General features: G+C 42.4%; 1 protein-coding gene across 8 annotated transcripts in view; it reads right to left on the bottom strand.

Annotated features, from left to right (window-relative positions):
- The window catches only part of TACC2 (transforming acidic coiled-coil containing protein 2), a 264,177-nt gene that overhangs the window by 218,199 nt on the left and 18,095 nt on the right, over positions 1-27,883 (bottom strand). For 7 of the 8 annotated variants that reach the window (XM_049855751.1, XM_049855752.1, XM_049855745.1 and 4 more), the window contains exons 1-2: positions 23,110-23,387; positions 21,121-21,199 (exon numbers count right to left, since the gene is read on the bottom strand). In XM_049855751.1, coding sequence (XP_049711708.1) covers positions 21,121-21,153 — 33 coding nt within the window. In that variant the 5' untranslated portion in view covers positions 21,154-21,199; positions 23,110-23,387. Of the gene's footprint in view, positions 1-21,120; positions 21,200-23,109; positions 23,388-27,883 lie in introns of those variants that run through there. The other variant, XM_049855746.1, reaches the window with a different exon arrangement.

The raw sequence follows: 27,883 nt of genomic DNA, 5'->3' as shown, positions 1-27,883 counted from the left end.
GTCTTCCTTATTCATGGAGAATACCATGGCTTGGGTCAGGTGACATCTTTGCTTTTTTTTTTTTAACACTTTTAAGAGATTTCTTGCAGCAGACCTGCCCAACGCAACACATCTTTTGATTTCTTGACTGCTGCTTCAGTGGGTGTTGATTGTGGATCCAAGTGAAATGAAATCCTCGACAACTTCAATCTTTTCTTCATTTATCATGATGTTGCTTCTTGGTCCAGTTGTGAGGATTTTTGTTTTCTTTATGTTGAGGTGTAATCCATACTGAAGGCTGTGGTCTTTGATCTTCATTAGTAAGTGCTTCAAGTCCTCTTCACTTTCAGCAAGCAAGGTTGTGTCATCTGCATAACGCAGGTTGATAATGCATCTTCCTCTAATCCTGATGCCCTGTTCTTCTTCATATAGTCTAGGTTCTTGGATTATTTGCTCAGCATACAGATTGAATAGGTATGGTGAAAGGATACAACCCTGATGCACACCTTTCCTGATTTTAAACCATGCAGTATCCCCTGGTTCTATTTGAACAACTTCCTCTTGATCCATGTACAGACTCCTCATGAGCACAATTAAGTGTTCGAGAATTCCCATTCTCTGCAAAGTTATCCATAATTTGTTATGATCCACACAGCTGAATGTCTTTGCATAGTCAATAAAACACAGGTAAACATCTTTCTGGTTATTCTCTGATTTCAGCCAGGATCCATCCGACATCAGCAATGATATCCCTGGTTCCACGTCCTCTTCTAAATCCATCTTGAATTTCTGGAAGTACCCTGTCTATATACTGCTACAACCGATTTTGAATGATCTTCAGCAAAATTTTGTTTGCATGTGATATTAAAGACATTGTTCGATAATTTCTGCATTTGATTGAATCACCTTTCTTGGGAATAGGTAGAAACATGGATCTCTTCCAGTCAATTGGCCAGGTAGCTGTCTTCCAAATTTCTTGGCATAGATAAATACCCATTCCAGTGCTGCATCCATTTGTTGAAACATCTCAATTGGTATTCTATCAATTCGTGGAGCCTTGTTTTTTGCCAATACATTCAGTGAAGCCTGGACTTCTTCCTTCAATACCGTCGGTTCCTGATCACATGTTACCTCTTGAAATGGTTTAACGTCCACCAAATCTTTTTGGTATAATGACTGTGTATTCCTTCCATCTTCTTTTGATGCTTCCTGTGTCATTTAATATTTTCCCCATAGAATCCTTCAGTATTGCAACTCGAAGCTTGAATTTTTTCTTCAGTTTTTTCAGCTTGAGAAACGCTGAGCATATTCTTCCCTTTTGGTTTTCTATCTCCAGGTCTTTGCACATGTCATCATAATACTTTACTTTGTCTTCTTGAGCCGCCCTTTGAAATCTTCCATTCAGCTCTTTTACTTCATCATTATTTCTTTTTGCTTTAGCTACTAGACGTTCAAAAGCAAGTTTCAGAGTCTCTTTTGACATGCATTTAGGTCTTTTCTTTCTCTCCTGTCTTTTTAACGACCTCTTGCTTTTTTCATTTATGATGTCCTTGGTGTCATTCCACAACTCGTCTGGCCTTCAGTCATTAGTGTTCAACACATTAAAGCTGTTCTTGAAATGGTCTCTAAATTCAGGTGAGATATGCTCAAGGTCATACTTTGGCTCTCATTGACTTTTTCTAATTTTTTTCCCTTTCAACTTGAATATGAGTAATTGATGGTCTGATCAGGAGTCGGCCCCTGCCCTTATGCTGACTGATGATATTGAGCTTTTCCATTGTCTCTTTCCACAGACGTAGTTGATTGATTCCTATGTATTCCATCTGGCAAAGTCCATGTGTATAGTTGCCGTTTATGTTGCTGAAAAAAGGTATTTGCAATGAAGAAGTTGTTGGTCTTGCAAAATTTAATCATGTGATCCTTGGCATCATTTCTATTACCAAGGCCATATTTCCCAACTACTGATCCTTCTTCTTTGTTTCCAACTTTTGCTTTCCAATCACCAGTAATTATCAGTGCATCCTGGTTGCATGTTCAATCAATTTCAGACTGCAAAAGTTGGTAAAAATCTTCAATTTCTTCATCTTTGGCTTTAGTGGCTGGCATTTAAATTTGAATAATAGTCATATTAACTGGTTTTCCTTGTACATATATGGATATTACCCTATCACTGACAGCGTTGTACTTTAGGGTAGATCTTGAAATGTTCTTTTTGACAATGAATGCAATGCCATTCCTCTTTAAGTTGTCGTTCCTGGCATAGTAGACGATATGATTGTCTGGCTCAAAATGACCAATACCAGTCCATTTCAGCTCACTAATGCCCAGGATATTGGTCTTTATGCCTTACATTTCATTTTTGACGACTTCCAATTTTCCTAGATTCATACTTCATACATTCCAGGTTCCAATTATTAATGGATGTCTGCAGCTGTTTTTTCTCATTTTGAGTCGTGCCACATCAGCAAACGGTGGTCCCAAAAGCTTGACTTCATCCATGTCATTAAGGTTAACTTGACTTTGAGGAGGCAGTTCTTCCCCAACGCATCTGTTAGTGTGTCATACTGTGGGGGCTTGTGTGTTGCTGTGATGCTGAAAGCTATGCCACTGGTATTCAAATAGCCGCAGGGTCACTCATAGTGGACGTGTTTCAGCTGAGCTTCTAGACTTAAGACAGACTAGGAAGAAGAACCCAGCGGTCTACTTCTGAAAAGAATTAGCCAGTGAAAACCTTATGAATAGCAGCAGTTCTTGGATAGGCACACCAAAATGTTATTTTTAAAAATCTAAACATGTGTTGCAGATTTCTATTGTGTTTTACAACTTTTTTAGGTTGCATGGGAGGAGGCAATAGAAGTGAGAGGAAGCGAAATTCAAAAGTACAAGGGAACGTGCCACACCAAACGTCTACCATCATCTAGATGTTAGGAGGGGGCTGGAAATCAAACCATGCAGAGCAACACTCTTTCCAGTACCTGTGGAAGGTCAGGGTTTGGAGTCCACAGGATGATATTATTCAAGGTGAGGTCCTGTTGCTGAAAACAAAGGGGGTCCCATCGTTAACAACTACAGTGAACAGGACCCCATAACACCAGGGGGACAGTATTGGCTGGGTTTCTCTTCCCGGGCCAAACCTACTAAATGTGATTGATCCCATCTTCTCTACTGCTCAGAGTGAGATCAAGCCACAGGGGGAAAGGAGCCCACAGCCCGAGCGAGGGTGCCCAAAGAGGACATGGCCGGGGGGCAAGCTGACCCTCATCCTGTGTCTTGGCGGCATAACCAGTTCCTTTAGACCCTCACCATTGCCTTTAAGAGCTCACTTGCCAGCAGGATGCAGGGCCCTCGGGATGTGTCTTCACAGAGAAAGGGTGTCCTGGGAGTAGGGTTCGGCGGGGAGAGAGTGGAGGTAGAGAAGCTACTTTGGGGTGTTTGCAGGATCCAGGTGTGAGATGGTACACTTGTGACAGTGGGGATGGGGAAGAAAAAGCTGTTTAAAAAGATAACATATTGCATATATGCTATGTACGTTCACGTCTCTCGAAGACCTGCTCTCTGTGTTTTCCAAGTCATGCTGGTGAGGTTGGCATCCACCTGGCCCCTTGTGACTCGGGTTGGCTAATCAAAGTATCCCATACCCAAGGAATAGTGATTGGTCTCAAGAGGGCACGTGACCCAATCAGGCCAATCAGATTCCTTGTAGGGAGCTGACCGGGAGGCTGGACTATTAGTTGTAAGAAGCGTGGGAGCCTGGAGCCACCCCGGGCATTTTTTCTACCAGGTTATGAGCGCGTCCCTGATCACTAAGGTATTATGGGGGAAAACAGAGCAAAATATGGAGAGAAGTGGTTTCCGGCGCCATCTCCTGGACTTCAGACTTAGCCACTCCTGCAACTAGACCTTCTCTGTGGACATCCCGATCCTGTAAGCCAAGCAGTCCCCTTCTCTGCTGATGCTACTTAAGATAGGCTCTGCCTCTTGCAACCACAAAATCCTTATTTTTAAGCAGAAATCCGGGAGACTAAATGGCCATTCCTCCCCCTTCATCTAATAATGGTGATTTATTAAATTGGAGGGGTGGGAGTAGGCAGAGTCAAGGGGAACTCCCAGGTTTCTGTCTTGGGTGACTGTGGGTCACCCAGGTATGGATATCCAGGGGACAGTGAGAGAGATGGGTCTGGAGCCCCAGCTCTTGAGTCCCACGGCCACGCATACTTCCCTCTCCCTCCACCATTTGCCTTTCCCTGGAAGGCAAACCTGTTCCAGTCCTGGCATCTGAAAGGCAATCCCACAATGCAGCACTAGCTCATATCAGCTGAGGCTGGAGATGTGACAGATGCCAGGAAAACATCTTCTGTCTGCTCCAGTAGGGTGAGGGGTGGGGATGGAAGTTGGGGTGGGAGGGTAGGAGGAAATGAGAAGTGAGGGGATCAGTAGAGTGGGGTGTGAGTTTTGTACTCCACCCCCGCCCCCGGTACTTTTACCTTTCTAATTATTAAAGACCTAAAACATTAAAATATTCACAGCTTGCAAGGAATTGGCCCTCAGTGGAATTGGCCCTCAGATCCTTATGAGAGGAGTGAAAATTGACATTACCTTTCAGGAAAGCATTTTTGGCAATAGATAGTTAGCAAGACCCTTTTGAAATTCCTCACCCTTTTTTGGATAGAGCAATTCCATCTCTATGACTTTATCCTAAAGAAACAATCAGCATTCAGCTGAGCAGTGTGGTTTAGTGAAGGGCATGGGGAGACAAAGTAAGCCATTTTAAAGTCTGCCCACATTTAGGTAGAAATTCATCTCAGACTACAGCAGTTCACCCGCTGCTCCAAGGAGTTCTCTTAAAGCAGTTGAGGCAAAGGCTCCTCTCTCTTCTGGAGTTTGTCAGCCTTGGTGCTACTGACATCTTGGGCCAGGTAAGTCTTTGAGGAGGGGGAGGGGCTCACTGTAGGTTGTTTAGCACCATCTCCGATCTCTACTATTTGATGATGCCAGTAGTACCCACCTCAAGTTATGACAACCAAAAAATGTCTCCAGATTTTGCCAAACGTCCACTGTTGTTTTTGTTGTTAGGTGCCGTCGAGTAGGCACAACGCGCAACAGAACGAAACACTGCCCGGTCCTTCGCCACCCTTATAATCGTTGTTATGCTTGAGCTCATTGTTGCAGCCACTGTGTCAATCCACCTTGTTGAGGGTCTTCCTCTTTCCCACTGACCCTCTACTCTGCCAAGCATGATGTCCTTCTCCAGGGACTGATTCCTCCTGACAACACGTCCAAAGTATGTAAGACGGAGTCTCGCCATCCTTGCCTCTAAGGAGCATTCTGGCCGCACTTCTTCCAAGACAGATTTGTTCGTTCTTTTGGCAGTCCATGGTATATTCAATATTCTTCACCAACACCGCAATTCAAAGGTGTCAATTCTTCGGTTTTCCTTATTCATTGTCCAGCTTTCACATGCATATGATGCAATTGAAAATACCATGGCTTGGGTCAGGCGCACCTTAGCCTTCAAGGTGACATCTTTGCTCTTCAATACTTTGAAGAGGTCCTTTGCAGCAGATTTACCCAATGCAATGTGTCTTTTGATTTCTTGACTGCTGCTTCCGTGGCTGTTGATTGTGGATCCAAGTAAAATGAAACCCTTGACAACTTCAATCTTTTCTCCGTGTATCACGATGTTGCTCATTGGTCCAGTTGTGAGGATTTTTGTTTTCTTTATGTTGAAGTGCAATCCATACTGAAGGCTGTGGTCTTTGACCTTCATTAGCAAGTGCTTCAAGTCATCTGCATAACGCAGGTTGTTAATGAGTCTTCCTCCAATCCTGATGCCACGTTCTTCATATAGTGCAGCTTCTCGGATTATTTGCTCAGCATACAGATTGAATAGGTATGGTGAAAGGAAACAACCCTGATGTACACCTTTCCTGATTTTAAGCCACTCAGTATCCCCTTGTTCTATCTGAACAACTGCCTCTTCATCTATGTAAATGTTCCTCATGAGCACAATTAAATGTTCTGGAATTCCCATTCTTTGCAATGTTATCCATAGTTTGTTATGATCCACACAGCCGAATGCCTTTGCATGCCAATAAAACACAGGTAAACATCCTTCTGGTATTCTCTGCTTTCAGCCAGGATCCATCTGACATCAGCAATGATATCCCTGGTTCTACATCCTCTTCTGAAACCAGTCTGAATTTCTGGCAGTTCCCTGTTGATATACTGCTGCAGCCATTTTTGAATGATCTTCAGCAAAATTTTGCTTGCGTGTGATATTAATGATATCATTCTATAATTTCCACATTTGGTTGGATCACCTTTCTTGAAAAGAGATCCATATTTATGCCTTCTTGAAGATAGGCATAAATATGGATCTCTTCAAGTCAGTTGGCCAGGAAGCTGGCTTCCATATTTCTCGGCATAGACTAGTGAGCACCTCCAGCCCTGCATCCATTTGTTGAAACATCTCAATTGATATTCCATCAATTCCTGGAGCCTTGTTTTTCTCTAATGCCTTCAGAGCAGCTTGGACTTCTTCCTTCAGTACCATCGGTTCCTGATCATATGCCACCTCTTGAAATGGTTGAACATTGACTAATTCTTTTTGGTATAATGACTCTGTGTATTCCTTCCATCTTCTTTTGATGCTTCCTGTGTCATTTAATATTTTCCCCATAGAATCCTTCAGTGTTGCAACTCGAGGCTTGAATTTTTTCTTCAGTACTTTCAGCTTGAGAAGCACCGAGCGTGTTCTTCCCTTTTGGTTTTCCATCTCCAGCTCTTTGCACATGTTACTATAATACTTTACTTGGTCTTCTCGAGATGCCCTTTGAAATCTTCTGTTCAGTTCTTTAACTTCATCAATTCTTCCTTTTGCTTTAGCTGCTCAGTGTTAGAGAGCAAGTTTCAGAGTCTCCTCTGACATCCATCTTGGTCTTTTCTTTCTTTCCTGTCTTTCTTGCTTTCCTCTTTTCTTTCCTCTTGCTTTCTTCATGTATGATGTCCTTGATGTCATTCCACAGCTCATGCGGTCTTTGGTCACTAGCATTCAATGCATCAAATCTATTCTTCATAAGGTCTCTAAATTTAGGTGGGATATACTCAAGGTCATATTTTGGCTCTCATGGACTTGCTCTGATTTTCTTCAGTTTCGTCTTGAACTTGCATATGAGAAATTGATGGTATGTTCCACAGTCGGCCCCTGGTGTTGTTCTGACTGATGATATTGAGCTTTTCCATCATCTCTTTCCACAGATGTAGTCAATTTGATTCCTGTGTGTTCCATCTGGCGAGGTCCATGTGTATAGTCGCCGTTTATGTTGGCAAAAGAAGGCATTTGCAATGAAGAAGTCGTTGGTCTTCCAAAATTCTATCATTTGATCTCTGGCGTTGTTTCTATCACCAAGGCCATATTTTCCAACTACTGATCCTTCTTCTTTGTTTCCAACTTTTGCGTTCCAATCGCCAGTAATTATCAATGCATCTTGATTGCATGTTTGATCAATTTCAGACTGCAGCAGCTGATAAAAATCTTCTGTTTCTTCATCTTTGGCCCTAGTGGTTCAAGCTTAAATTTGAATAATAGTCATATTAACTGGTCTTCTTCCTTGTAGGCGTATGGATATTATCCTATCACTGACACCGTTGTACTTCAGGATAGATCTTGAAATGTTCTTTTTGACAATGAATGCAACACTATTCCTCTTCAAGTTGTCATTCCCAGCATAGTAGACTATATGATTGTCTGATTCAAAATAGCCAATCCCAGTCCATTTCAGCTCACTAATGCCTAGGATATTGATGTTTATGCAGTCCATTTCATTTTTGACAATTTCCAATTTTCCTAGATTCATACTTCGTACATTCCAGGTTCCGATTATTAATGGATGTTTGCAGCTGTTTCTTCTAATTTTGAGTCGTGCCACATCAGCAAATGAAGGTCCTGAAAACTTTACTCCAGCCACGTCATTAAGGTCGACTCTACTTTGAGGAGGCAGCTCTTCCCCAGTTGTCTTTTCAGTGCCTTCCAACCTGGGGGGTTCATCCTCCAGCACTGTATCAGACAATGCTCCACTGCTATTCATAAGGTTTTCACTGGCTAATGCTTTTCAGAAGTAGACTGCCGTGTCCTTCTTCCTAGTGTGTCTGAGTCTGGAAGCTCAGCTGAAACCTGTCCTCTGTGGGTAACCCTGCTGGTATCTGAATACCAGTGGGATAGCTTCCAGCATCACGGCAACACGCAAGCCCCCACAGTATGACCAACTGACAGACACGTGGGGGAAATGTCCCCCAGGGGTGGAAATCACACCCAGTTGAGAACCATTGGCCTATCCTGTTTGCAGCAGGCAGTGGGACCTATAGAGGATTTGGGTCCCAAACAGATCTGTAAGACTCTAGGGAAGGTGTTGAACTTGAGGCACGTGGTTTGTGAATTAACAGGACAAAATGCCAGAATCTATGCCCAGTAGCCTGTACTGTGCCTACACGTGGAAGGCACTCGACTAATGGCCATGCCCTTCCCACTGAAAACACGAGATGGAACCAGACAGAGCCCACATTCCTCTGGTAGATTACACAGGGGGAGGCCATGAGTGAAACCCAACCAGCAGGCACATTTTGTTTGGCCCACAGAATGTTTAAAAATAATTGAAATTAGTTGCCAACATCTAAAAAATTATAAGGTTTCTTTATACAAGAGCTTCCGGGAAATAGAAGAGAAGGGAATGCTTCACAACTCATTTTAGGAGGCAAATATTACATTGATACCAAAACCAGATAAAGATGATACAAAAAGGAGGCTACAGAGCAATATTTCTCCCGAAATTAGAAGCAGAAATCCTCAACAGAATATTAGTAAGTCAAATCCAACAATGTATAAAAATAATTATACAATCACAGGGTTGGCAACCAATGTCACAAAACAATTTGTGTATTAATTATTTAGTGAGAAGCTAATTTGCTTTTTCAACTTTCACCTAAGGCGCAATAAATAGTAATTATTATTATCATACACCATGACCTTCCAGGTACACAAGGCTCGTTCAACATTCAAAGATTAATCAATGTAATCCATCATATCAAAAAACTAAAGAAAGTATGATTATATTAATTGATGCAGAAAAGCGTTTGACAAAATCCAGTCCCCATTCATGATAAAAACTCTCAGCCAACTAGGAACAGAGGGGAACGTTACCTATAGCTAACATCATACTTAAGTGTGAGAAAGGCTGAATGTGTTTCCCCTAAGATCAGGCACAAGGGAAGAATGTCTGCTCTCACTACTTTAAATTAACATAGTAGTGGAAGTCCTAGTCACTTTAATAAGGTAAGGAAAAGAAATAAAAGACCTAAAAAGATTGGAAAAGAAGAAATAAAATGGCCCTTATTTGTAGATAACATGATTGTTTATGTAGAAAATCCCGAAGAATTAAAGAAACCTAGAATTAATAAGCTCATTTAGCAAGGTCACAGGATACAAGATCAACACACAAAAATCAATATTCTAAGAATGAACATGTAGAAACTGAAATTAAAAATTCAATACCAAGGCGGGACCAAGATGGCGGACTAGGTAAACGCTACCTCGGATCCCTCTTGCAGCAAAGACTCGGAAAAACAAGTGAATTGATCACATACATAACAATCTACGAACCCTGAACAACAAACACAGACTTAGAGACGGAGAACGAACAAATACGGGGAAGCAGCGACTGTTTTTGGAGCCTGGAGCCAGCGTCCCAGTCACGTAACCTTGGCGCCGGGCTTAGGTCTGGGCCCAGGGGAGCTGAACTCAAAGTCTTGTGACGGCACAAACAAGGGGCACAGCCCTACCCCCCTGAACTGACCCCGGGAGGAGGCCCAGACAGTCCGCGCGGGCGGCATGGCGACGCGGCTGGTGGGAGAAGTCCCCGGGAGGCAGTGACTGGTTTTGGAGCCGGGAGTGCAGCGTCCCAGCCGGGGAACCTTGGCGCTGGGCTTTTGACTGGGCGTTGTCATGGCGCAAGCACGGGGCACAGCCCTACTCCCCTGAACTAACCCCGGGAGGGGGCCCAGCCAGTCTGCTGGGACGGCGCAGCGACGCGGCTGGCGGGACGAGAAGTCCCCGGGAGGCAGCGACTGATTTTGGAGCCGGGAGTGCAGCGTCCCAGCAGGGGAACCTTGGCGCTGGGCTTTGGACTGGCAGCGGAGGATCTGACCATGGCTTCAGCGGGACAGACCCTCGGGGGCAATCTCCACACAGCCAGCACACATAGGCAACACGCCCCTCGGGAATCTCAGATAAAATAGTCATTCCAAGCAAGATAAGCAACTTTGGCTATATTCCGAGGTGCTACTCTCCTATTTCTCTGAACCCTCCCCCACTCTTCCCAGGCGGCTTCATTAACATTGGAATTTCCTGAGCCAGAGGGAGAACGGCTCCGGCTCCGCGGCGGCTTTGCTTTCCCCCCTTTTTTTTTTTGGTCTTTTCCTAACCCATTCTTCCAGCCTGACAGAAGGAACCACAAAAAACCCAGGGACCAAAAATCCATCCCTAATTGGACTAAAAACACAGAACCAGCTACAGCCAAGCATATATGATCCAAATCTCGGACTTTCATCCTTACAGGGAACAACGTGGCTGTTATAATGCAAAGGCAGTTCTGATAGGGATCTGACTGCATTTTTTTTTTTAGTGGATTTTCTGGAAAAAACAAGTTTCCCAGGTCTGATATCTCTGCTTATTCAACAGAGCCCTAACTGACCCACAACAGGGAACTGAGGGCTGAAGCTCCCCACAGACCACCTAGCCTCTTGCCTGAGGGGTCTAAGGAGGGTGACACCTACCAATCAGTAGAGGTACTTGCATTGGGGGCCTAAGGTACAGCTGCAGAGCCCTCCCACTAAGGTGCTTTAGGAATAGAGACACACCTACCTCACTGGCACTTGGGGGAAGACTGTCAGCATCCTGCCCCCCCTGGAGTGTGAACCCCAGCTGCCAATAGAATCTGGTGCACACAACTATCACCACTACTTCTCGAGGTGGATAGGTGTTAGGGTGCAGCACACACTTGATAACCCAAACTCAGATTCTACTCAAAAATAGTGAATATACTCAGGCATATATATCTGGCAACAGCCCAAACCAGCTGGTAATAGGTCATAAGTAAGTCAAGGGCTACAACAAACAAGACAGCACAATCTAGTAGCCCATCCACGTATATTGAAAGAAAACAAAACAAGATAAGACTCAATGAGCAATTATAGAATAAACCACTACTATATCTTTTTTTTTTTTTATCTTAGTGATGGCTCGGAGACAGCAGTCGATACCAAACCACATAAAGAAGCAGACCATGACAGCTTCTACAACCCCCCAAACAAAAGAATCAAAATCTTTCCCAAATGAAGATACAATCCTGGAATTATCAGACACAGAATATAAAAAACTAATTTACAGAATGCTTCAAGACATCGGGGATGACCTCAGAAACGAAATAAGGCAAACTGCAGAAAAAGCCAAGGAACACACTGATAAAGCAGTTGAAGAACTCAAAAAGATTATTCAAGAACATAGTGGAAAAATTGATAAGTTGCAAGAATCCATAGAGAGACAGCATGTACAAATCCAAAAGATTAACAATAAAATTAGAGAATTAGACAATGCAATAGGAAGTCAGAGGAGCAGACTCAAGCAATTAGAATGCAGGCTGGAAAATCTGGAGGACCAGGGAATTAACACCAAAATAGCTGAAAAAAAAAATCAGATAAAAGAATTAAAAAAAAATGAAGAAACCCTAAGAATCATGTGGGACTCTATCAAGAAGGATAACTTGCGTGTGATTGGAGTCCCAGAACAGGGAGGGAGGACAGAAAACGCAGAGAAAATAGTTGAAGATCTGCTGACAGAAAACTTCCCTGACATCATGAAAGATGAAAGGATATCTATCCAAGATGCTCATCGAACCCCATTTAAGATTGATCCAAAAAGAAAAACACCAAGACATAGTATCATCAAACTTGCCAAAACCAAAGATAAAGAGAAAATTTTAAAAGCAGCCAGGGAGAAAAGAAAGGTCTCCTTCAAGGGAGAATCAATAAGAATAAGTTCAGACTACTCAGCAGAAACCATGCAGGCAAGAAGGCAATGGGATGACATACACAGAGCACTGAAGGAGAAAAACTGCCAGCCAAGGATCATATATCCAGCAAAACTCTCTCTGAAATATGAAGGCAAAATTAAGATATTTACAGATAAACACAAGCTTAGAGAATTTGCAAAAACCAAACCAAAGCTACAAGAAATACTAAAGGAAATTGTTTGGTCAGAAAACCAATAATATCAGATAGCAGCACAACACAAGGTCACAAAACAGAACATCCTATATCAACTCAAATAGGGAAATCACAAAAACAAATTAAGATTAATTAAAAAAAAAATGCTCATAGCAGGGAATCACTGAAGTCAAAACGTAAAAGATCACAATAATCAAAAAGAGGGACTAAATACAGGTGGCATAGAACTGCCATATGGAGAGTGATACAAGGCGATATAGGACAATACAAGTTAGGTTTTTACTTAGAAAAATAGGGGTAAATATTAAGGTAACCACAAAGAGGTATAACAACTCCATAACTCAAGATAAAAGCCAAGAAAAACATAACGACTCAACAAACATAAAGTCAAACACTACGAGAATGAGGATCTCACAATTTACTAAGAAAAACGTCTCAGCACAAAAAAGTAAGTGGAAAAATGAAATTGTCAACAACACACATAAAAAGGCATCAAAATGACGACACTAAACATTTATCTATAATTACGCTGAATGTAAATGGACTAAATGCACCAATAAAGAGACAGAGAGTCTCGGACTGGATAAAGAAACACGATCCGTCTATATGCTGCCTACAAGAGACACACCTTAGACTTAGAGACACAAACAAACTAAAACTCAAAGGATGGAAAAAAATATATCAAGCAAACAATAAGCAAAAAAAGAAGAGGAGTAGCAATATTAATTTCTGACAAAATAGACTTTAGACTTAAATCCACCACAAAGGATAAAGAAGGACACTCCATAATGATAAAAGGGACAATTGATCAGGAAGACATAACCATATTAAATATTTATGCACCCAATGACAGGGCTGCAAGATACATAAATCAAATTTTAACAGAACTGAAAAGTGAGATAGACACCTCCACAATTATAGTAGGAGACTTCAACACACCACTTTCAGAGAAGGACAGGACTTCCAGTAAGAAGCTCAATAGAGACACGGAAGACCTAATTACAACAATCAACCAACTTGACCTCATTGACTTATATAGAACTCTCCACCCAACTGCTGCAAAGTATACTTTTTTTTCTAGCGCACATGGAACATTCTCTAGAATAGACCACATGTTAGGTCATAAAACAAACCTTTGCAGAATCCAAAACATCGAAATATTACAAAGCATCTTCTCAGACCATAAGGCAATAAAACTAGAAATCAATAACAGAAAAACTAGGGAAAAGAAATCAAATACTTGGAAACTGAACAATACTCTCCTGAAAAAAGACTGGGTTATAGAAGACATCAAGGAGGGAATAAGGAAATTCATAGAATGCAACGAGAATGAAAATACTTCCTATCAAAATTCTGGGACACAGCAAAAGCAGTGCTCAGAGGCCAATTTATATCGATAAATGCACACATACAAAAAGAAGAAAGAGCCAAAATCAGAGAACTGTCCCTACAACTTGAACAAATAGAAAGTGAGCAACAAAAGAATCCATCAGGCACCAGAAGAAAACAAATAATAAAAATTAGAGCTGACCTAAATGAATTAGAGAACAGAAAAACAATTGAAAGAATTAACAAAGCCAAAAGCTGGTTCTTTGAAAAAATTAACAAAATTGATAAACCATTGGCTAGACTGACTAAAGAAACACAGGAAAGGAAGCAAATAACCCGAATAAGAAACGAGAAGGGCCACATCACAACAGACCCAACTGAAATTAAAAGAATCATCAGATTATTACGAAAAACTGTACTCTAACAAATTTGCAAACCTAGAAGAAATGGATGAATCCCTGGAAAAACACTACCTACCTAAATTAACACATTCAGAAGTAGAACAACTAAATAGACCCATAACAAAAAAAGAGATTGAAACGGTAATCAAAAAACTCCCAACAAAAAAAGCCCTGGCCCGGACGGCTTCACTGCAGAGTTCTACCAAACTTTCAGAGAAGAGTTAACACCACTACTACTAAAGGTATTTCAAAGCATAGAAAATGACAGAATACTACCCAACTCATTCTATGAAGCCACCATCTCCCTGATACCAAAACCAGGTAAAGACATTACAAAAAAAGAAAATTATAGACCTATATCCCTCATGAACATAGATGCAAAAATCCTCAACAAAATTCTAGCCAATAGAATTCAACAACATATCAAAAAAATAATTCACCACGACCAAGTGGGATTTATACCAGGTATGCAAGGCTGGTTTAATATTAGAAAAACCATTAATGTAATCCACCACATAAATAAAAGACAAAAACCACATGATCTTATCAATTGATGCAGAAAAGGCATTTGACAAAGTCCAACACCCATTTATGATAAAAATTCTCACCAAAATAGGAATTGAAGGAAAATTCCTCAACATAATAAAGGGCATCTATGCAAAGCCAACAGCCAACATCACTCTAAATGGAGAGAACCTGAAAGCATTTCCCTTGAGAACGGGAACTAGACAAGGATGCCCTTTATCACCGCTCTTATTCAACATTGTGCTAGAAGTCCTAGCCAGAGCAATTAGGCTAACCAAAGAAATAAAGGGCATCAGGATTGGCAAAGAGGAAGTAAAATTATCTCTATTTGCAGATGACATCTTATACACAGAAAACCCTAAGGAATCCTCCAGAAAACTACTGAAACTAATAGAAGAGTTTGGCAGAGTCTCAGGTTATAAAATAAACATACAAAAATCACTTGGATTCCTCTACATCAACAAAAAGAACATCGAAGAGGAAATAAACAAATCAATACCATTCACAGTAGCCCCCAAGAAGATAAAATACTTAGGAATAAATCTTACCAAGGATGTAAAAGACCTATACAAAGAAAACTTCAAAGCTCTACTACAAGAAATTAAAAAGGACATATAAGTGGAAAAACATACCCTGCTCATGGATAGGAAGACTTAACATAGTAAAATTATCTATTCTACCAAAAGCCGTCTGTACGTACAATGCACTTCCCATCCAAATTCCAATGTCATTTTTTAAGGTGATAGAGAAACAAATCACCAACTTCATATGGAAGGGAAAAAAGCCTCGGATAAGGAAAGCATTACTGAAAAAGAAGAAGAAAGTGGGAGGCCTCACTCTACCTGATTTCAGAACCTATTATACAGCCACAGTAGTTAAAACAGCCTGGTATTGGTACAACAACAGGCACATAGACCAGTGGAACAGAATTGAGAACCCAGATATAAATCCATCCACATATGAGCAGCTGATATTTGACAAAGGCCCAGTGTCAGTTAATTGGGGAAAACATAGTCTTTTTAACAAATGGTGCTGGCATAACTGGATATCCATTTGCAAAAAAATGAAACAGGACCCACACCTCACACCAAGCACAAAAACTAACTCCAAGTGGATCAAAGACCTAAACATAGACTAAAACGATAAAGATCATGGAAGAAAAAATAGGGACAACCTTAGGAGCCCTAATACGAGGCATAAACAGAATACAAAACATTACCAAAAATGACGAAGAGAAACCAGATAACTGGGAGCTCCTAAAAATCAAACACCTATGCTCATCTAAAGACTTCACCAAAAGAGTAAAAAGACCACCTACAGACTGGGAAAGAATTTTCAGCTATGACATCTCCGACCAGTGCCTGATCTCTGAAATCTATATGATTCTGTTAAAACTCAACCACAAAAAGACAAACAACCCAATCAAGAAGTGGGCAAAGGATATGAACACACATTTCACTAAAGAAGATATTCAGGCAGCTAACAGACACTTGAGAAAATGCTCTCGATCATTAGCCATTAGGGAAATGCGAATTAAAACCACGATGAGATTCCATCTCACTCCAACAAGGCTGGCATTAATCCAAAAAACACAAAATAATAAATGTTGGAGAGGCTGCGGAGAGATTGGAACTCTTATGCACTGCTGGTGGGAATGTAAAATGGTACAACCACTTTGGAAATCTATCTGGCGTTATCTTAAACAGTTAGAAATAGAACTACCATACAACCCAGAAATCCCACTCCTCGGAATATACCCTAGAGAAATAAGCCTTCACACAAACAGATATATGCACACCCATGTTTATTGCGGCTCTGTTTACAATAGCAAAAAGCTGGAAGCAACCAAGGTGTCCATCAAAGGATGAATGGGTAAATAAATTGTGGTATATTCACACAATGGAATACTACGCATCGATAAAGAACAGTGACGAATCTCTGAAACATTTCATAACATGGAGGTACCTGGAAGGCATTATGCTGAGCGAAATGAGTCAGAGGCAAAAGGACAAATATTGTATAAGACCACTATTATAAGCTCTTGAGAAATAGTATAAACTGAGAAGAACACATACTTTTGTGGTTACAAGGCGGGGAGGGAGGGAGGGTGGGAGAGGGTTTTTTACTGATTAATTAGTAGATAAGAACTGCTTTAGGTGAAGGGAAGGACAACACTCAATACATGGAAGGTCAGCTCAATTGGACTGGACCAAAAGCAAAGGAAGTTTCCGGGATAAAATGAATGCTTCAAAGGTCAGCGGAGCAAGGGCGGGGGCTTGGGGACCATGGTTTAAGGGAACTTCTAAGTCAATTGGCAAAATAATTCTATTATGAAAACATTTTGCATCCCACTTTGAAATGTGGCGTCTGGGGTCTTAAATGCTAACAAGCGGCCATCTAAGATGCATCAATTGGTCTCAACCCACCTGGATCAAAGGAGAATGAAGAACACCAAGGTCACACGACAACCAAAAGCCCAAGAGACAGAAAGGGCCACATGAACCAGAGACCTACATCATCCTGAGACCAGAAGAACTAGATGGTACCTGGCCAGAACTGTTGACTGCCCTGACAGGGAGCACAATAGAGAACCCCTGAGGGAGCAGGAGATCAGTGGGATGCAGACCCCAAATTCTCACACACAAAAAACACAAAAAGACCATACTTAATGGTCTGACTGTGACTAGAGGAATCCCGGCGGTCATGGTCCCCAAACCTTCTGTTGGCACAGGACAGAAACTATTCCCGAAGACAACTCATCAGACATGAAAGGGAATGGTCAGTGGGTGGGAGAGAGATGCTGATGAAGAGTGAGCTAATTATATCAGGTGGACACTTGAGACTGTGTTGGCATCTCCTGTCTAGAGGGGGGATGGGAGGATAGAGAGAGTTGGAAGCTGGCAAAATTGTCACAAAAGGAGAGACTGGAAGGGCTGACTCATTAGGGGGAGAGCAAGTGGGAGTACGGAGTAAGATGTATATAAACTTATATGTGACAGTCTGACTCGATTTGTAAACGTTCACTTGAAGCTCAATAAAAGTTAAAAAAAAATACAATACCTTTTACGATCACTCAAAAGAAAAGGAAATAGTTAGGCATACACTTAAGGAAACATATAGGATCTGTATGCTGAAAACAGGGCTTCGAACAGGTTCATTCTGATTTGAAACCCTGCTGAGAATTTGCATGTCTAACAGGTTTTTTATTGGGTTAACAAGTTCCGAGGTAGTGCTAATGCTTCTGGTTAGATGCTAATGCTGCTGGTTAGGGACCAATTCTGAGAACCACTAGTAGAGCAGTGGTTCTCAAATTTTATTATACATAAGAATCGCCTTGGGATTGTTAAAATGTAAGTCCTGATTCAGTATATCTGGGGTGGAAATGCAGATTCTCAGCAGAGGTTTGAACTGGTTCAAAGCCATGGCTGAAAATTACAGAATGTTGATGAAAGAAATCAAAGAAGACCTAAATATAAGGAGAGACATACCATGTGTTCATGGATTGGAAGACTCACCAGAGTAGATCTCAGTTCTTTCCAAGTTTATAGGTCTAGTGTTATTTCCAGCAAAATCCTAGCAAGATTTTTGTAAACATAGACAAGCTTATTCTAAAATTTATATGGAATGCCACAGGTCTTAAAATAGGTAAAACAATCTTCAAAAAGTATAAAGTGAGAGGGCTCACTGTCCCTGATATTAGGCCTATAGGCAGTCCCCGGGTTACAAACGAGATTTGGGCCTCAGTCTGTCTTTCAGTCAAAATTGTGGGTAAGTCAGAACAGGTACATGCTTATTTAGCATCAGTTAGTCAAGTGTTTGTCTTAGTATATAGCATATATTTTACCTTTCTATGCGCATAAAACACTTAAGAAACACTTCAGTGTTTTCATGAGTGTCACAAGTAGTGTGTGTTTGTTATTATGAACCATTGTATTTAACCCAAATTTTTAATATAATAGGCTTTATGGCAAACCGTTCTTAAGTACAAATTGTAAGTTGGATGTTCATAACCTGGGAATTGCCTGTACTGTATAGCTATAATAATCAAGAGTGTGTATGGGCAGAGGGATAGACACGTAGATCAATGAAACAGTAGAAAACCCAGAAATAGATCCATATGAACGTGCCCAACTGATTTTTGACGAAGGTGCAAAAGCAATTCAAAGAAGGAAGAATAGCCTTCACAATAAATGGTGCTGGAGAGATGGACATTTATAGGCAAGAAAAGAAAAACTGAACAACTTGACTGAAACCTCACATCTAATACAAAAATTAACTCAACGAATCACAAACTTAAAAATGTAAAACTAAAACTTTTAGGAAAAAAAAAGAAGTCTTTGGGACATAGCGGCTAGCTAAGAGTTCTTAGACTTAGCACTAAAAACACTATCCATTAAGGAAAAACTAATAAATTGGGCATCATCAAAATTAAAAACATTTGCTCTGCCAAAGAGCCCGTTAAGAGGATGAAAAGAAAAGTACAAAGGGGAGGAAAATATTTACAAGCCACAAAGGACTAGTATCTAGAATATATAAAGAACTCTTAAAACTCAACAATGAAACAAACCTAACGTAATCCAATTAGAAAACGGGCAGAAGATATGAACAGAAATTTCATCAAAGAGAATATACGGATGGCAAATAAGCACATGAAAAGATGTATACCATTATTAGCCAGTAGGGAAATGCAAATTAAAACCACAGTGAGATCTTGCAACACACCTATCAGAATGGCAACACCAAATGGTGGCAACACCAAATGCTGGCCTGCATGTAGAGAGAGCAGATCACTCGTACGTTGCTGGTGGGAATATAACACAGGACAGTGACTCTTGTAAACAGTTTGGCGGTTCCTTATAAAACTAAACATACAACTGCCATAGGACCCAGCAATTTTACTCGTGAACATTTATCCCAGAAAGATGAAAACTTATATTGGCACAAAAACCTGTACACAAATGTTTATAGCAGCTTTATTCATAATACCCCAAAACTGAGAACAACCCAGATGTCCTTCAATGGGCGAGTGGTCATCCACACCGCAGTATATCTAGACTGTGAAGTGCCACTCAGCAATACAGAAGACCCAGCTGTCCAACGCACACACAACTTGGATGCATCTTGAGGGAATTATGCTGGGTAAAAAAAGCCAACCCCCAAAGCTCACATACCGTATTTAGATAAAGTTTATATAAAATTCTTAAAATGACAAAATTATAGAAATGGAGACCAGATTAGTGTTGCCAGAGGTTAGGGGTGGGGGTGGGAGGGAGGCAGCTGTGGCTATAAAATTACTGTGATGAAGATGTTCTGTATCTTGACTATCTATTCTGGTTGTACAGGATGTTACCATTGAGGGAGGCTAGGTGAAGGGTACCCAGGATCTCTCTCTGTTATTTCGTACAACTGCATGCAAATGTACAATTTCTCAAAATAAAAAGTTTAATTTAAAACATTTAAGCTTTCATAGAGGAATCTGGGTTTCTGACATCTCTTGAAGAAATGAGAAGGGCTTGTAACACTAAGACGGCATTCCCAGCTGGAGCTGGTGTGGGTGCCTCCATTCCAAAAAGGGACGAGAACTCTGCTATTCGCCACAGTCCCCACCTCTCCCCATTGTGTCACAGCCAGTCATTTCACACGTGTATTGTTTCTCTCCTGCCACTACAGACACTGAGGTTTGCCACCTTTTGAGGACTTCTGTTTACCTGTCTGAGGAAAAAAGATTTCAGGGAAGAAAGAGGCAGAGGGAAAGCAAGCTGGAATATGCTGGCTTTTAGATTCAACTTTTTCATTCAAGAGACTCGGGGCCATTTACCCAGAATTTCCACCGTGTGTGACATAAATGAGAAAATGCCTGCCTGATTTTGGATACCAAGGCGTTAACACTCTCCAGACTTAAAACTTATGACTATAAAATGTAAACATTTTTAATACCCCAGCCATCTGCACAAAAAAAAAAAACCCAAACCCACTGCCGTCAAGTCGATTCATATAGGACAGAGTAGAACTGCCCCGTAGAGTTTCCAAGGAGCGCCTGGAGGATTGGAACTGCCGACCTTTTGGTTAGCAGCCGTGGCACTTAACCACTAAGCCACCAGGGTTTCCATCTGTACAAACACTTAAAATCCATTTGCCAAGCATGAAAACCTTACCCAACATGAGAACAACAGTTCACATTTAATCTGCACAACTCTGATCAATTTTAAAATAACCTTTTAGTGGCCATAACTTTATTTTGGAGAGGAGTGCAGAAAAGGGTCTATTTTAACCTCATCTCATGAATCCACGTAAGTGAGGTGATGGGTGGGCACGATCTAGAAAAAAAATGTGCTAAACTCTCAGTATGTTGATTTTAAAGCATGGAATAAAAAAAAACAAACTAGTTTTCATGGCCTATAAGGCCAAGGTTAGCCTTAATGAAAGAGAATCCAGAAAATGGAATGAAAACCTAATACCTGAATAGAGACCTACATACCCCGTGGATCTAGGCACAGGCTGTGTCTTAGCTTGGTCCTCCCTTGGCTGATGTAATGCTGGGGAAAAAAAGGTCTAGTCAAATCAATCAAGAGAGAGGTGCAAGTCGAGGGAGAAACTTCCTGACACCCACCTGGTTGTCCGGGGTGCTGTTCTCGTTGCCCATTGTGACTCAGGGTGCCCAGCGTCCCTCAGAATTTTGTCAGAGGCAGCTGGAAGAAACAAAAGTGTATAAACATCTGTAAAAGTGACGAAGGGCTGAGGCTTTTGCTGTCTACTTATCTCCCCAAACTCAAAAGCCAGATGATGGGAACTGTTTATCCCTGCAGTACCATCATGGAAGATTGTTTTTGAAGGGTTTTCTTCTTCAATGTGCCACCCAGACTTCTTTCCCAGTACAGGCTGGTGTTTTTATTCCCCACCCTGCAGTTGGCAGACACTTCTGAAAAACGAGTTTGTTACCAAGTCTCTGAGTCCACGCCAGTGTATACACACACACATATAAACGCAGGGGCTTAAGGAGCCCATTTGCCAAAGACCTGGAGGAGGAGGCGTGTCAGGCTGCTTCTGTTTTTAATCGTGTTCACTTTGGAAACTGAGAGCCCGGCCGGTCTCCCACTGTTGGTGACAGTTGAGTTCAGCATGGAACATTAGGAGGCGTGAAGCCCACTTCTCTTCAACAACATATGGTTTTTATATTTTTTACGGTAAACACTTGTTTCATTACATCAGCTTCACTTCTGCGCGTACTTTCATGAAGGCAGAATGGTTTTCTTGCCGAGGAAAATGGGTAGCTGGGGCCAGATGAGGAACAAATAATCGTGCAGAGCAGAGCGTTGCCAGTGCAGCTAGAATCATTTCATCGGGTTTGCTTAGTGACATCGTTTATTAATTTTTATCATACGGGGGACGCTTCTCAGCTCACAGAGAAGCTGGAACGCTTACTGATGTCACCTAACCAAGTTTCTTGAGACCGCATAATACAAGCAAGACTTTTTTTTTTTTTAAAGATGGAGAAGCTGAGTTACAGAAAACTTTAAAAATTGTACACATTTAGAGCTGGAAGGTGACCATCTAACCTAGTGGGGAAACTGAGGCTCAAGAAGGCAACAGGCTTGCCAAATACCCAGTTTTTCAGGGCAAATAGAACTGAGCATCCTGCCTTCTAGTTCAAGGTTTTGTCCATGGAAGTATGACTTTTATCATATTATTTCATCAATAAACATCAACGGGAGCCCTGTTGGTGAAGTGGTTTTAAGCACTCAGCTGCTAACCAGAAAGTTGGCAGCTGAATCCTTGGAAGCTTTACAGGGCGGTTCTATTCTGTCCTGTAGGGACGCTATGAGTCAGACTCAACTCAACAGCAATGGGTTTGGGTTTTTGTTTTTTTTTAAACATCGACGATTGATTCACTTAAAATCTAATTCATTGATCTACTTGTTCACTCGTCCAACACTTATGGAGTAGCTACCAAATGCTATGTGTATTGAACAACTGCAGAAAATAAAATTTAAGTGTTTTGAATGGGCCTAGTTAAAATGCCTCCAAACCCAGAAAAATGTGAGTGCTGTCACTAGAATGCTCAATTATCTGACTTCTAACCCATTAATCTAAAAGACACAATTCCTTAACCCTTTCTTGTCATTTGCTATTTATCAGGTGAGCAAAAAAGAAAAAAAAATCACATGCTCACTTAATAGAATGTAAAGAAACTTCATTTATTAAAACTCGATCACTTTATTCTTTTACGTTTATTTGGAAAATGAGTCTTTCTTAGAAAGCACTGCCGGGTGTCACAAATATTATGTTCTCGTAAGTTATTGTAACTTCCTTGTATACATCAACCAGGTTGAAATATATGCAATCGGAAATTGATACAGTCCCATGTAATATTAATACTTGAAGCTCATTCACCAAATTAAATTAATTAGTTTTACTAAAAATCAGGGTACCTGAGTCAGTTTTTTAAAGACATAAATAGACAGAGTAGCAAATACCTCCGGTTAAGCCAGGGAGGCCTGGCTGCCTCTGGAATTCCTTTCCTGGTGAACTTTAGACCTACCACCCTGTGGCTTTCCCAAGACCAGGAAAGAAGGAAGGCACAACTCTGCTTTCTACTTACCTTCTGGAATGTTCTGTGACTTTGGAGGCTGTGGGGCCACAAAAAGTCTGTGCTTGCCAGTGATTGGACTTTCTCCTCCTCCATTCAGAGCAGGCAAGGTCTAAGCCAGGCACTGACTTGCCACAGCCAGCTGAGCCAAGGGCCGCCCCGCCCTCCGCACTGACAGAAACCAGCTACGCCTCATACCTGGGCCGCTGGCCGGGCCCTGGGCTTATGCAAGCACGTCTGTGGACTGGGAATCAGCATTTCTGAACCCATTATTTCCAGGGCCGTTTTTTAACACAGGCTCCTTTCAGAAAAGGCTAATCCTAATTAAAACTGCCCTGTGACCTGATTGGCCACACTTGTTGAAGCAGGACCTCCTACATGGGAGCATAGCGGGTGAACCATTTGTTTGCCCTTTGTGTATTAGAGAGTCAAACCTTCCTTTGCAGAAAGGAGTACATGCTCACAGGGCTTACTGTTTGCACCTGGGAAAATACCCCCTTAAATCATGTGGAAAGACAAAGAGAACTTGTGAGAACCTGATGACGCCAGCAGCCTGGCACCTGTTTATGGTGTGTGACTTTCGTTTCAACAGTGAGGTCATAAAAAGCAGCAGGCCTGCCCGCCTGGGTGGAGGAGGCCCAAGGCCATGGGTGGGGCTGAAGGGCGGGGGGGCCCCCCTCCCCCGCCACCCTCGCAGGATTCCTCCAGGTTCTACCAGGCAGCTACACTCTTGCAGGAGCACAGCCAGTTTTTGTTTGTTTGTTTTTTTCTTTTTTTTAGTGGCAGAACCTTTCATTCAAATGAAACCTTCATCAGAAGCCCCCTTCCTATGGCAACAAGGTGCTACCACCCCGGAAAACAAATTCGCATTTCATCAAAGGCTTCCTGGAGGGCAGGTACCTTAAACCAGTGGTTTTCCCAATCATGTTCAGGGGAGTGATGGAGTACCTGGGTGGTGCAAACAGTTACTGTCCTTGACCCGGAGGTCCGAGTCCACCCAGAGGCACCTCGGAAGAAAAGCCTGGTGATCTATTTCCAAAAACATCAGCCATTGAAAATCCTGTGGAGCACAGCTCTAGTCTGATACACATGGGGTCACCGTCAGTCAGAGTCAACCCGACAGCATCCGGTTTTAGAAGACTGTTAGGAGCTCCTTGGAGGCTTTTCAGTGACCCTCCAGGGGAAAGATGGGTGAGGAGGGGGTGCTCCGTACCCCACTTCTGCTTCAAGCAGAGAAGATGTGTGTATGTTTTACATCTTGGGGTTCTCCATGTGATATTGTTTGAAAAAAGAATTCCACTGCTAGTTAGGAAACCTTTGCTTTTGAGCTGTGTGACTCCAGGTTTCTGTCTAAATAAGGGCTGGAGAGATGAGAAACAAGAATTTTGCCTTCCTCTTCCCTCCCCTCCCCCAATCATTGGATAATTTTTCTAGGGAAGATGATATTATGAAAGCAAAACACCTTGGATGAGTCAAGTGAGAATGAAGAGAGGTCCTAGGCATTCTTTAATGAGGTGGGGGCGGGGAAACAACAAGACAAAGTGAGAGCCCTGCCAAGAAGATGGAGGGAATTGGGGGGTTGCTCTTGAGAAGAGTGGGGAGGAGGGAGAGAGGATGGCCAACCAAAATGAAGGAATTGCGTAAGGACTCTTAAGGTGTGGAATATTCAATATTCGAACTTTAAGTTGTGTACATTTCTGTGATGTGAATTCCCTCCGTGAAGTGAACTCTCAGCCAGCTCTGTGGCCGACACAAATGCCTCAAAGGAGTGGGGTTTATGTGTGAGCACAAGGCCAGGAAGAGGGCAGAGTCCGTCTGGGTCAGCTCTGAGCAGAGATGAGAGCTGGTAGAGAAAAGAGCCCCAAGCCAAATTGAGAATCCTGTGGAAGGTGAAACTAGGGGTTGGGAGAAGATAGGGGGAAATGTCAGCACTGAGGAATTTCAAGAAAGCTTTGGAAGGACAAGGATATCCCACAGAGCTCAGGACCAGTGGTGTAAACCCAGAGGTCAGAAACTGGCTTCAGGTGTGCAGGACTAACTAGTCACTTGGGGCTGCTGGAAGGTTAAGAGCAATACATTTAAGTCATGAGGGCACAGAGGGGATGGGCCTCAGAACAGAGAGGCTGTGACACAGAAAATGGAGAGGATGTTTGGGGGAGATGTGGGCTTGGACCAGCAGGTCACCCTGGTGCTGAAGGACTACCAGGGAAGAATGGGGGGTGGCGAGAACAGGGAGGCTGGGAAAGAAGGGAAGAGCACCCCTTGACTGCCATGCCCAGGACCACTCTGCCAATGGTGGTGCTGAGGTCAGTGTCACCCAGCGCAGTAACTCATGGCTTCACCCCCCAACGGACCTCTTCCCACACCAAACCATACAGAATCTTCAGTAATGTTATTTGTACTAATGTTACTTGTAATTCCTGTATATCACTCTTCCTTTTCCTTTAATTACTACTTAAGCCTCAAAAAAGCTATAATACGGGTTCACAAATACTAATTTCCACAATAATGTAGCTAAAACACCAGAAAATTTGACAAAATCAGTCCGTATAAAGACATCAGCTGCCACGAAAACAACAGTGTGTGCTTGTAGCACCCACAGACAAAACCACGTGATCTGAAGCATCACCGTAATTGGGTAATAATGACAGCTCTGACCAGAGCACATTAGAAGATTCAAGAAGTAAATTAGCATAGAGTTTTAGCCTTGTAGGTATATTGATACATGTGGGTTTAGATAAACTGGGCTTATGAAAAATGTTTCTGTTGTTACAACTAACTACAGGGATATTTTTATAGGCAGTCATTTTGGTGTCACCCCCTCTGACAGTGTCACCCAGTGTGGTCCCCAACCCCCATGCTCTCCTTGTGACACCACTGCACCCTGCAGACAGCTGCTCTTCAGAAACAAACATCGCGATCCATGCTGCAACGTGGATGAACCTTGGAAACCTTATGCTGAGTGCAACAAGCCTGACACAAAAGGACAAATATTGTATGATCCCACTTAGAAGACACATCTCGAACAGGCAAATGCATAGAGACCAAAGTTAACTAGTGATTACCAAGGGTGGGAGGGAGGAAGGGCGAGGATTGCTTAAAGGACACTGAGTTTCTGATAAACGTGATAAAACAATTTGGAAAAGGATCGTGGTGATGAATATAATTAATGCCACTAAATCGTACACATAACAAAACACTGAAATGGCAAATGTTTTGTTCTGTATTTTTACCATAAGAGGAAAAAAAAAAAAAACACGTGCCCGTTCCAAAGCCAGATTTGCCAAAAGCTCGCACACACGGGGCCCCGGGGCTTTGAGACAGCAGGTTCTGCTCATGTGGGGCCGCAGGTCTAACAGCCAGCATGCCAACAGGTCCCTTCTGAACAAAGCTGCAGAGCAGGCTCCTTTTGCCTTCCCTCCTACACTGGCTTCTAGAACCTCTCTGTTTCCACTCAGAGTTGTCTGCCGGTTACCAGCTGCTTTTGTAATTATTGATATTGTTGTTTTGAGGTCATTCTTGTTAGTTGCTAGCATTTCCTGAAGACTTACCCTGTGCCTGCCACTGTGCCTAATTTTACCCGTAATCCTTGCAGCAAACTCATGAGGTAAGCACTATCATCCCCATTTAGCGGGTAAGGAAACAGAGGCTCGGCAAGTTAGTACGTTGCCAAAGGACACATACCCCAAGTGTTGGGGCCGAGAGTCTAACCAGAACTTTCGGATATAAAAGACTCCCCCACTCCACCCCCCCTTTTTTTTTTCATGCATGAAGAGGGCGTTTCCTGGGTAAGTCTGGCTGGACTCGCAAGCTAGTTTCCCACAAGAGGGCATCTATCTCTCATTCAACTCAGGCAAGAGGCTATCCTCAAAACGTGATTTTATTGACATGCTGAGTGAATATCTGCCCTCAAGGAAAGACTCACATAAACCAAACTCATAAACTGTCCTACCCAAGGCTGTATGAAACCAGGATGCCAATTTATTGAACAAGAAACCCACTTGTCAAGTAGACCAGGACAAGGGGAAGTTGACCTTGCCCTAAAACATGATACATGGTAGCTCACAGGATCAGAAAGAAGGAAGCTTGGTGAGTATGGAGTCAGATGTGGTGTCAACTGGTGGTATAAATCAGCTCTTAGCTAAGGTGCTGTAGTTACTACTCCACCAACTTGGTCATGGCTCTTGGGTGCAAACAACTAAAGTGACTCTGGCACTTTAGAATTTCTGGGGAGGAATTTACAGGTAGCTCACATCGCCAAGGGAAGCCTGGAGAGCCAGGCCCAGATTAGGCTGAAACCAAGGGAGGTCTGGCAACTGGAACCACCGCCAAGGTCATGCCAAGGAGGGGCCTGACCAGGCGGCCACCACTACCTCTGCTGGTGTCTGCTGCTATCACTGTTGCTGCCACCACTGGCCCCTAGACATTGCTCCTAGGACGCCACTGCTGTAGTTGCTGGACACTGGGCATCTCTGCTGACACTTGTCCCGCTACTGCTGTCATGGCCACCACTGGGCACTAGATGCTGCCACTACCAGAGGGGAAGAGAGCAAATATATGGACTTTTCAGCTTCCATCACGTGAACCAGAGTTCTGTCTCTTATAATGATGGAGTCCCCAAGCACAGAGGAGCAGTCCAGGTGCTGGACACTACAGAATCCTTAGTGCTCACATTCCTTAGCCAGGATCCCCTTCCCCTAGGCAGTACTTCGATGGGACCCCCTACAGCAGTCTCAATGACCTACCACTCTAGGCTTGTCTGTTACTATGATGCTGAACAGGTTTC

Source organism: Elephas maximus, chromosome 16, assembly GCF_024166365.1.
Source record: "Elephas maximus indicus isolate mEleMax1 chromosome 16, mEleMax1 primary haplotype, whole genome shotgun sequence".
Taxonomy (NCBI): Eukaryota; Metazoa; Chordata; class Mammalia; order Proboscidea; family Elephantidae; genus Elephas; species Elephas maximus.
The sequence above is the reverse complement of the archived record's forward strand: the minus strand, read 5'-3'. Positions and strand labels throughout refer to the sequence as shown.